Raw genomic sequence first — 11,330 nt, 5'->3', positions numbered from 1 at the left:
ATATGTTAATGTATGCGTTTTCACTGCCTGCTGTTTAATTGTGTGTAGGCTGTCATAGGCTGCTCCCTTTTAAAAGCTTACTGTGTGCAGTGTTAGCTCAGCAGAGCACTTCCTCCCAAGGACGGGCATGTGAAATGGTGCATGCAGAGATGTCTCCTCACAGCCTCATCCATGTCCTGGAAAGCTTTTGCAGGTTAGCATGGACCATCTGCTCAGCATCACACCCCAAAACGTTCAAGCCACACACAGCTTCCTTGGGCAAAAGATGTCCTTGCAGTGGGATCAGGCCCTTGGGCAAGCAGTGTGGTTCACACCTCACCCTCAGGAGAGTGCCCATGAGGCTCCAGGAGTTACTCTGCATCATCCCACCAGTGCCTCTGCAGCTGCAAGCACCAGCAAAAGCCCAGCACATGCAAGTTTTTCTGTTCTGTGCACGTTTCATTAGGACATCCTTGAAGGCTGCAAAATTGCTTTACAATTTTCAAAAAAGGCCATTTAATAAGGCCTGGCTGAATAACACCACATTTAAATCTCTTCATCTAAAGCTCAGTGTGGTGCACCACAGCCAGGCTGATTCATTGACAGTCTCTCAGCTGGGAGTTAAACTTTAATATGAACCAGGGGAGAAGAACCCAGGCGTGACTCAGCCATCCATGTCCTTCCCCTTCTCCTCCCCGCTGGCGACGGCAGTGCAGCAGGACAGGGAGCAGGGACACAGCCATAAGAAGCTGTGGCCTGGGATCCACCTCAGCGATGGAGCCTGGTGACCCATGTGGGAAAAGAGTCGCCATTGTTGGCGGTGGTCTGGTAGGAAAAACAATTTGGCTGCTGTGTGATCGCATTTGCCAGGGAGCTGGGGCTGTGAAAGCATTGCTTGGATGTGGGGTGAATGTTTTTCTTAAAATCATTCCTCCTTCAGGTGATGGGGTGTTATGGAGGAGTTGGCTGAGTTCCTACTGTGGGAGGCAGTGAGGCTCCTTTGAGCAGCTAGGACTTCACAGGAAGAGAATGCCTCTTTCCCTCGAGGGAAAGCTTTGCCACTGAGATATCCCAGAGACGCAATGCATGTCTGTGGTGGGCACTTGCCTTGAAAAAGTTGTGCAAATAAATCCTGCTGCCGAGAGTCCTTTTCTTAGAGGAAGGTGTTTGGGAGATGGAGCAATGGTGCCCAAGTACACTAACAGTCCTTGTCTGGGCTGCCAGATCCTCTTGCCCCTCGTCTGTTTCTGGCTTTAACCAAGTCACTAACGTGAAATGCTTTGCAAGGACTGAGACTGGGTAAATGCTAGGCTAAGAGGAAATGGCTTTCTTTGCTCACTTTTGTTTGGGAATGGTTTTCCTCCACTGCTACTTGCAGAGTGATCTGACTCTAAAGGACACACAGAGCATTGCAGTACATAAATGTCTCTTTGGACTTTTTGGCCATTAGTGTCTTGGTCCCTATGCTGCTGGAAAAGAGTGATGGCATAGGAGTCTGTAGTTCTGACAGGGATTAGTGATGGAAATTAAACAAGAAAAAGACAGCCGTCTGTTTAAATAACAAACAGGACATATGCTGTGCTGTCCTTTTTAAGGTAACATGTTGCTTTTGCACAGGTCTAGCTTCTCCTGCTGTGTTCTCAAGGGAATGCTGCAGCAGCCTGAATTCTATTGAGGAATACACAGTCCAGAGAGCAGCAGGGAGCTTGCCTGTACCAGCTCCTGTTGCCTCTGGCTGAAGGGATTAGCCCTGCTGCAATTAATCACTGCATGTAAACAAGCCCTGAACTTGGTGTGACTTTATACTATGAGTTTTGATGGATGACTTTTGTCTTGGAGGCTCTGCGGGCACATCAGGGGTGCCAGAGGACTTGTCTCCAGGAAGAAGTCCTCTAAGGCTCTTGATCCAAGGGTCTTCCTGTACATGCTGGGCTGCATCCCCTGACCACTGCTTTCCCTCGACGCATCTCAGTAGTGATCTGTGATATAGCTACTAGCGAAACACTTCATCCACCAATCCTGACTTTTCTCTTGTAGGTGGGTGCGTTAAATGCCTGTTTCTTTGCTAGACGAGGTTTCCATGTTGACGTTTATGAAGCCAGAGAAGGTAAGTTCAGCCTGATCTCTACTGCTTTACCGTTATGTGTCCGTCCCTTTACTTTCTTGAAGAAACAAGAGGGGAACTGTGTGAGCTCACTGAAACTGCAGAAGGAAAATGAAATCTGAAAGCGTGGCACTTTGGCAATATCCTTTTCACTCTTCACTTTAGCTCCTGTGATGGGGAGGAGCATTTATCTGAAATACGTTGTCTAGTGTGGAGGGAACCCATTTTTTGTGTTCTTGGCTTAAATATTGATTCAAATCCTCATCTTTGAAAGTTGGTCTCTGCATGAAAAATTATAGCAGTGCTGTTGAACCAAGCTGGGTCAGAAGTTTGGAAGCAACAGCTGTTGTTAACACTGCAGCATCTCTATTAGGGTTAAAAGCATCAACTTGACTTGTAACCACTGCCATGGGTGATGAGGAAGGCTGGTCGTTAGAGGTGCAGAAGGAGAGATGAATTCTTTCAGGAAGCTCTCAGCTCTGCAGGGCACTGCAACACAGAAATGATGATTAGGAGCCCAGGTGCTGGCTGAAAGGCAGAGAAATCATTTGCCTTCAGTGTCTATCAGCTGACAGAAATATAAAACCTGGGCAGAGATGGCAAGCCAAGTGGCAGATGAGAATGATACCATGGAAGGTGAAACTCAACTCGAAAGCGCAGTGAAGGGAAGGAGAAGCCCTGACACGTAGTCTCTGTGGTAACTGTTCCTGCTTGGGCAGATGTCAGGATGGGAAGTTCTTCTGCGTGTCTCCTGGATGCACCTGTCCTGAGCCCTGCACACAATGTGAGCTCCCTGTCGCAGAAATGGGGAGTCACAGCAGCCAGCCCCAAGTGATGCCAGCAGGCTGCAGGCTCAGAGCAAGACCAAACAGCTTTTCACCGTGGTTTGGCTGTTAAACATTTGGCTGGATGTTGTATATGCTAGAAGTTTCACAGGTTCAAAAAGCCTCTGGTTGCTCTTACCTGCCTTCTGAGTCGGATGGATTTTACCACTCTACTCCAGTTTTAAGCCCACTGCTGAGATGCAACCATGAAAGTTATTGGGATGAGGCTCTGCCACACGCGCTGGGCAGACAACCCGGGAAGCCTGAGTGAGGCCAGTGCCAAGACATTTCCATCTGAACAGCGATGGAGAAGGTAACCTGCCAGTGTCCCAAAAAGCGTCAGTCTGTGGCTCTCAGCAGAAGTTGCCAGGCATTCATCACTCATCTGTCTCCACTTAGAGGAGAATATCTTAAAATCTTAGTGATAACGTGCCCTCTGGCACTGTGGGGAGCTGTCACGATCCAGAGTTCCCTTTGCAGAACTTGGCTAGAGGTGGCATGGAGGAAGCGGCCCTCAGATCTGCTCAGCTGCCTTCTTGACAGCTCAACATGCCTTTTGATACCTGCCCTCTCTGCATGCAGAGCCAGGGGATGGGGACTCCCCACTGCCCCACCTGCTGTCTCTGTGGGGACTTTGGGAGATGTCGACTGTACCAGGCTCCTGTATTGGTGTCTCCATAACCAACTGCTCTTTCCATGCAGATATCCGGGTGGCCAGCTTTACCCGTGGCAGAAGCATTAACTTGGCCCTGTCACACAGAGGACGCCAAGCCCTTCGAGCTGTGGGGATGGAAGAGCAGGTACCCTGGCAGCTTTTGGTGGTGGTGGTGTCTCTGTGGGTAAAACACTGTTGACTTCTGCTGGTGATGGACGGGCTCTCTTCTGCTGCCCAGGTATGCATGGGCAACTGCAGAGGTAGCTCTGCTTTCCTCAGGGTAGATGTAGACCTCTCCCACTGCATGCCCATGGCCTGGCTCTCCACTGCTTCATGGCACAGCTGCCAGTGGGGATCTCCCCCAGCCTGGGGGCAGCACCTTGCCCCAGGCAGCTGGCCCCCCCCAGGAGACAAACGTTCAGACAACACCTTCCAGTGTTTACCTCCCTGCCATGCTCTTCTGCCTCCTGGAGGGTAAGGGCAAGTGGGGCAGGAGTAGATGGACTCCCAAAAGAGTTGGAGTACCAGCAGGATGAGAAAAAGGGGGCTGATTTCCCCACTGACATGCCCAGATTTGTATTTTCACACAAAACGTTGAGCTTTGGGCTGACCTTTGAAAACCACACCAACTTCTGCACAGCACACTTGGCTCAGAGCCCAGCTCTCCTCTGCAGAGTGCTTGCTACCATTTATCATCCAGCTGTTGGCAGTGGTGGGATCTCCTGGCCCCTGGCTCCCTGCAGAGAAGGAGCCCATGCTTTGACAGCTCCTATCCCAGCACCAGGATGTAATCTGGCTGTCATCCCCTATGCTGTCCAGCACCCTCGGACGTTTCGCTTCTCTTCTATCCAAAAATTATTTTCCCCTGATTCTCGTTTTATAAGAATGAGCTTGTAAGTAATCTCATTAAAATGTAGTGACTTGGTATTGACAGCCTTGTAAAATTTTCCTCAGTAACTTGGATAACCACACAAAAATGTATGAGCAGAGAGCATCCCATTCTGCCTGGAGTGTGGTGTGTGGCACAGATGGCACTTGGTAACTTGTACCCTTCCCTCAGCAACTCAGTTTTGGCCAGAAGGCTGGATTGTGTTACCTTCCATTTCAGATTGTGTCCAAAGGCATTCCCATGTGGGCAAGAAGGATACATACGCCTTCAGGGAAGAAGTACTCTATCCCATATGGAAAGAAGAATGAGGTACTGGACTCGTGCTGCCACTCCAGAGATGCTTCGCAGAGCACGAGGGGTCTTTTGACGGCATTTGTAGATCAGCGTGATGGATAGCCTGGGGCTCGTGCTCTTAGAAAGTATGCCGTGAGCGGGAAGGGGGTTGCGTGACCCCCCGATTTTGGCAGGGCTGTTTGGAAAGAGTGGCATTTCTCATCTGGCCATGCAGAGCATCTTTCAGCAATGCCTCCTGATCCCCGTGTTTTTTTGCCTTACAGTACATTCTGTCTGTGGACAGAGCAAACTTAAACAGAGAGCTGCTAACAGGTGGGTTGCCACATCTGTTTGCAAATGCTTTTACACCCTGTTCACCGCGGATTTAGGGTTTGCCCCATGAACAGGAGACTTTGGGCCCCAGGCTTTCTTTACCTGTGGGTTCTGCATAACCTGGCTCTCAGAAAGTGCAAATGCGAACTAGCTGTGTGTTTAAGCAGAAAATCTGTGCTGTCTGCCCACTGCTTGCCTGACACAAAAGGATATTGAAACAAGTCCCCCCCTTGAGGCCTTTCTCTGCATGCAGCTCTCCCACATTCACCCTCGAGTGGGAGCTGTCTCTGCTCACCAGCTCCTGGCACCAGCATCTGCTCCCAGAACTTCACCAGCCAAAGCAGGAGATACCTCCTCAGCCTTGCCGTGGTTGGTGGCATTTTCCACAACCCCTGGTTATACAAAGAAAAATAGAAATTGGAGCACTATGGCAAAATATGAAATCAGGCCAGGCCAGATTTCCTCAAAATTCCTATTGACTGCAGGCACCTTATCCTGCCCTGAAATACAATGCAGTGATGATGGAAATGGGTCAATGACTCATGTCATTGCAGGGAAGAAAGAAATCTTTGAGAGATTCCTTGCACTTTTAAAATTATTTTCACCAGTGTTAACCAAATGCAGTCCTAGTGTGCCCTGCTAACCAGCCATCACTCAACACAGTAATCTTATTTGCTGTAATGACAAAAATCCCTATAATTTGAGGGTTCCTTGGAAACATTTTTGGGGCCACAGTACAAGCCTCTACATTTAATTGTCTTTTCACAGCTGCTGAGAAGTACTCCAACACTAAACTGTACTTTGGACACAAGCTCCTGCAGTGCAATGCAGAGCTGGGGACGTTAACCATAAAAAGGTAATCCCTGTGCAAGCCTGGGATCAAATCCTGTGTTCGGGTGGTTTCTGCTTAGTCATTCATAAAGCCTCAAACAATTGAGCAATCTCAGTTTGAAACTAGCATGTTATTACTGAGTGGGCAAAACTCAGTGTCACCTTTGGAAAGGAGAGACATCAAAGCAGGGCTCATGGGGAGGCTGAAAAAAAATTAAGCAACTTGCTAACCCCCCAGCAGCCTGGCAGTAGGCTAGGCAGATGCTTGCTGACCTGTGCACGGAATAAACCTGCCAGTCTCCATAGCGCTGGTTTTTAGGGACAGATTGCTTATTAGTGAGGGCAGCTAATGACCTTGTTTCATAGTTGTGTTAAGTTCTGGTAATGCCCCCCTTCCAGCTGGGGATGTAGGCTCGATGAAATAGCAGCATTATCCCAACAGCACCTGTTGTGTTCTTGGGTAGATCTGGCAGAATTATTCTTTTGATAAACTACAGGATAATTATGAATCCTAACACTGAGCTTCCCAGTCAGTGAAAGCCAGTCTTCCCTCACCCTAGAAGATAATAACGTTGGAGGTGACCCCAGCATTTTGCGAAAGGCAGACCCACTGTGCCCGGTGGTGCTGAGCTGGCCTGGAGTTATGGCAGGATTGATCCAAGGGACTCTCTTGCTTTCAGATCTGGCCAGCAGCCCTTGGAAGTCACCTACAATCTCATCGTGGGATGTGACGGAGCCTTCTCAACAGTCAGGAAGCAGTTCATGAGGCAAACACGCTTTAACTACAGTCACGAGTACATTCCTCATGGCTATATGGAGCTGACCATCCCTCCCAAGGATGGAGACGTAAGTGTGCCTGTCCCGGGGACTGCTACCACCTTTGCAGATGGGACACTCCGCTCACCTCTCTTGGTGGCTCTGCTACAGCAGCTCTAGAGAAACTAATTTCTTGCCTGGTGCTCAGCCAAGGGATTAAAGCTTTCCTAGGAGAAGGCAATCATCTCTTCCTCTTCCAGTTGTGGGGTCAGTGTCTTGATACCTGGCTGCAGTAATCCTGGAGAGCTTGCCCCGGAGTGGTGCAGTTAACTCTAGCTCTGAGAGATCCTAGGGAACGATGTCTGTGAAAACATCAGTGATTGCAAATCAGAAGATTTTTGCCCATCTTTCCTACTCTCTCCTCTTGCCCTTGCTCTGTGTCTCCCCGAAGCATCAGGTACCAGAAAGGGGCCTTGTGGTCATTGTGTCTTCTCATGGTACAAAGGATGGGAACTGGTGGACTGATGTGAAGGGGATTCAGAGGCTGGGCTTGGAAAGCTGAGCACAGCAGGTCAGGCAATTTTCCTTGTCTTTCAGTTTGCCATGGAACCAAACTACCTCCATATCTGGCCGAGAAACACCTTCATGATGATTGCACTGCCCAACATGGTGATAATCTACAGCCACACTCCTTTGGGGCATGGGATGGAGCTTGTGGGGATGAACTAGCTGTGGTGGCAGGCACGTGGCAGGGTGACAGGCACAAGGTGCCAGGAGGGACTCCGAGCCTTTGCCAGGCATCCCACAGCCTGGAGGAGGGGGGTGCAGGACAGGACCCCAGAGCCGGCCGTGCCTCACAACGCTATACCTGTGCCACCTCTCTGTGCCTACACATCCAAGCCCACCCGAACCCCCTGAAAACCAGCTCTCTGCAGCTGGATGTTATAAGCTAGATACAGCATTACCAGGGCAGCATGCCAGGCACATGCTGGCAGATCACATGCTGCCTGTTTCTGCTCCCCCCTGCCTGTTCCCAGCCTGTGCAAGCCCACCATGGGAAATGGGGTGGCCAGGTGCTTGTCCCTGCTGTGCAGGCAGGTCACTGTGATTGCTGGGTGACAGGCTGGGCACTGAGCTGCTGCTCCAGGTGCCAGGTGCTCTCTATGGCCTCTTTCTGACCTTCATCCCTGTCTGGCAGGACAAGTCCTTTACCTGCACGCTCTTCATGCCCTTTGAGGAATTTGAGAAGCTCACAACAGGAGAGCAAGTGCTGGGTTTTTTCCAGACCTACTTCCCAGATGCCATCCCCCTCATCGGAGAGTAAGTGTTACCATCTCCCCTTCCCACTCATCAACACAGCACCGTGAAGCCAGGGGATGCATCCCCACCCAGCCTCAAGGTCCTGGTGACAGAGACTCCACTGAAGCTGGTGGGCCAAGGGATTGTGAATGCTGTTGGGGTGGATCCCCATGGCCTGTAGGTCTGAAGGAGAAGGGAGTGAACAGACCAAGGTCTGCACTGGAACAGCAAGCTCAACAGTGGGATGCAACCTGATCCCACAGTGGTTTCTGATGGAGTCACACTGAAGCACTGCTCTGTCCCTTGGAGGCACAGCCCAGGCCCTGCCAGTACAGGACCAAAGAGCAAATCTCCTTTCATATTGCTCTTAAAGGTTTTGAACTCAAGGGATGGATTGGCTGTTCATAAGCTGTGGGGTTTTGATGTTAGAAGTGGGTGAGCAAAATGACTCTGCTAGAGGAAAGGTAACAGTTGCACACTGAAACCAGCAGTGCAAAGGTGGTCCCACTGTTCTGACAGCTTGGTTGTGCAAATGTTGAGATTTCATCTAACAGGCTAAAAAAGCTGGTCTTGGCAAAAAAAAAAAAAAACAACACCACACCACTGTGCTGACTAAACAAAGGCTGGCACTTATTGATTGTGTGGCTAAACCAAATAGCAGCGCTGTGAGACACAAGAACAGGAGTTTCCAGCGGCATGCTGCGCCCCGGGCAGTGAGCACCCTCTTGCTGCTGGGCAAATGGCACGAGGGCAGCAGCCTAGAGCCAGAGCATCCTGCTCCTCCTGGGGGCCCTGGTGGCAGTGGGGACCAGGACCAGGCTTTCCAGCACATGTTCTGATGGCCATGGCTTTGTTCAGCATATCCTCATTTTCTTGCAAAGAGCGAAGCCTCCCCAGCCAGTGGGAGCTCCAGCCTGCACTGTTAATGCTTCTGCTTCACAACATGGTTATCTGTTATGGGCTTCTTTTGGCTAATGGGAAGGGTCTAAGCTGTGTTAGGCAATTTCCCTTCCTCTTAAGGAGACTGTATCACAGGACTTAATATAAACTTAGAAACTCAGATATCCTTTGGTATATCCTTCCTACAGTGACCGACATCCACCACCGCTCACAGTAAGAGGATTGAGATCTCAACACTCTTACTCACGGTCAAGTTGTGTGCAGAGCTTAAAAACCTGCAGACAAAATATTTGGTCCATAGAGGAAGTTAGTGAAATAGGTTTTCTGGCTTCCGCATTTTTCCCGGCACAAGTATGCTAGTGAATAGGCTTGGTTTTTGCATCCTAATGCTGACAGTGCCCATGGCCCTGGCTTCCTGAGCTTGGATGTGGCATGGCTTGCTCTTCCTGTCTCTTGTCGTTCCGCAAGTGAAGTATCTGTTGTTTTGCCTGAAGGAGGGAGCTGAAGCACGATTACTTTTTGCTGCCAGCCCAGGCCATGATATCTGTGAAGTGCTCTTCCTACCACCTTGCTTCTCGGTGCATGCTGATGGGAGATGCCGCGCATGCCGTTGTGCCCTTCTACGGACAGGGCATGAATGCAGTAAGTTCATGGCTGGCCCTGGGCTGTGTCAGTTGGGTCTCCACTCTTTTCACCCAAAAATGCCTGGTTTTAGAGTGTAGCTCCATAGAGTTCACGGGCTGGCCTCTCCCAGTCTGATGTCCTCTGCATTGGCATGTGTAGAAACCCCCTCAGGCATCTGGCTGCTCGCTAGGACCCAGCTGTCCTCCAGGGAGGAGAGGGGACTGGGTCGTGGTGCCGCCTTCCCATAGGGCAGAGGACTGCGTGGGAGGGGGGTCCAGCAGGGCAGCCCCAGACTGCTAGGAAAGGCAACCCCCCTGGAGTTCTCTGCAAGACCCCTTGCAGAGTGGCCTGGAGTAAGACTCCTGCTCTGAAGCTATGGTCAGTGAGACCCTGCGTGTGCCAACAGCTACACTAGCTACACACCAGTGAGAGCCCTTGTCGTGAACGAGGGGTTCCTTCTGCCTATTTACACTCTAATTTTCCTCCCAGGGCTTTGAGGATTGTCTGGTCTTTGATGAATTAATGGACCAGTTCCACAACGACCTTGGTGAGTGAGATGGCCAGGGAGGAGAGAGAGCAGAGGGGGATCCCTCTGCAGCTGAAGGCAGCTGGATGCCCTGCTGGGGAGCTGCCTGGGAGCTGCTGCTTTCTTCTCCCAGGTGCCTGCCTCCCTGAGTTCTCCAGGCTGAGGGTGCCAGATGACCACGCGATCTCGGATTTAGCCATGTACAACTATGTAGAGGTAGGCAAGCTGCACACAAGACTTGTGGTCCCGTGGGCTGTGCATGCAGCAGCACTCTGTTAGGATGCACACAGTGGGCAGGGGCTCTGGCAAGACTGTGGTTGGGCTCTCATCCCGGCAGACTTTAGCTCCTTGGGAATGCGATTGGGGCCGGGAGGGATTTGCTCCCTGCAATGACCCCCAGGACAGGCAGCAGGAGAGCTGGCAAAATGCAGGGGAGCTCTGCCAAGATGCCCTGCCAAGCAGTGATGGTTGCTCTGTTGCAGATGCGCAAGCACGTGAATTCAACGTGGTTCATTTTCCGGAAGCATGTAGACAACTTCCTCCACATGCTCATGCCTTCCACCATTGTCCCGCTGTACACCATGGTAAGGCTAGCAACTTGGTCCCCACTGCCTGAGCCACCGTGAGCTCCTCCTGGCTGGCTTTGAGGCGGTGATGTGCTCCTGCAACCCTCCTAGGTGACCTTCACCAGAATTCGCTACCATGAGGCACTCCAGCGCTGGAAATGGCAAAAAAAGGTTGGTCGGTGGTGGTGCCCATCCTTCCCAGGCCATGAGCTTCATAAGCAGCCTGCATGCCAGCACTGATCAGCTGCAGAGGGGGGAGCTTTGGTGGTGGGATATTGCCAGATGGGTGGAGGTGTGAAGACTTCACTTGGTGCTGCAGGGTAGGAACAAATCTCTCACGATGACGGAGTTTCTCTTTGCACTTGCAGATAATAAATCGAGGGCTCTTTGTCATGGGGGCAGCAGGACTGGGTGGCATCTGCTTGCTCATAAGGCGGCTGGCACGGGACTTGGGCTTCTCCATGGAAAACTTGTGGAGCCGGTCACATTATCTGAGGAATATTGGAAATTTTCCCTTTGGTACTCAAGTAGCTCAAATGTGAGGGGAGCTCCTGGTTGTAATAAAAGTGAAGCCAAGGGCTGTTGGCTCAGCTGGGTGATGTTTCTCTTGAGATGTGGGCTGGCAGCTCCTGCAGCCCCTCTGCCTCGTGCCCTCCCAGGAGCAGTGGTAGTCCCTCTCATTCTCCCCAGGTGAGAGGAGCCCATCAGAACACAGAGTGCTCAGAGAGCCTTTGCAGGGGCTCAGGCATATCTCTGCCCTATCTCAGCAGC

At 51.1% G+C, this 11,330-nt stretch overlaps 1 protein-coding gene across 1 annotated transcript; it reads left to right on the top strand.

Annotated features, from left to right (window-relative positions):
* The first annotated feature begins 753 nt into the window (after positions 1-753).
* On the top strand, positions 754-11,101 carry KMO (kynurenine 3-monooxygenase). The gene is made up of 15 exons (XM_009959178.1): positions 754-807; positions 2,017-2,086; positions 3,610-3,707; positions 4,671-4,760; positions 5,009-5,057; positions 5,826-5,913; positions 6,569-6,734; positions 7,242-7,313; positions 7,843-7,964; positions 9,338-9,485; positions 9,957-10,014; positions 10,127-10,209; positions 10,476-10,577; positions 10,671-10,730; positions 10,928-11,101. The coding sequence occupies exons 1-15, from the start codon at positions 754-756 to the stop codon at positions 11,099-11,101; spliced, it is 1,434 nt and encodes a 477-aa protein (XP_009957480.1).
* The last annotated feature ends 229 nt before the right edge of the window (positions 11,102-11,330 follow it).

Source organism: Leptosomus discolor, chromosome 5 (assembly GCF_034619465.1).
Source record: "Leptosomus discolor isolate bLepDis1 chromosome 5, bLepDis1.hap2, whole genome shotgun sequence".
Taxonomy (NCBI): domain Eukaryota; kingdom Metazoa; phylum Chordata; class Aves; order Leptosomiformes; family Leptosomidae; genus Leptosomus; species Leptosomus discolor.
This window is presented reverse-complemented; position numbering and strand designations above follow the sequence as displayed.

What these genes read in the sequence shown, in the direction of transcription:
- KMO (XM_009959178.1), top strand. Translation starts at nt 754, where the DNA reads ATGGAGCCTGGTGACCCATGTGGGAAAAGAGTCGCCATTGTTGGCGGT. An exon ending in CCATTGTTGGCGGTGGTCTG is followed by an intron (nt 808 to 2,016) that starts GTAGGAAAAACA and finishes TTTCTCTTGTAG; the next exon opens with GTGGGTGCGTTAAATGCCTG. An exon ending in CATATGGAAAGAAGAATGAG is followed by an intron (nt 4,761 to 5,008) that starts GTACTGGACTCG and finishes TTTGCCTTACAG; the next exon opens with TACATTCTGTCTGTGGACAG.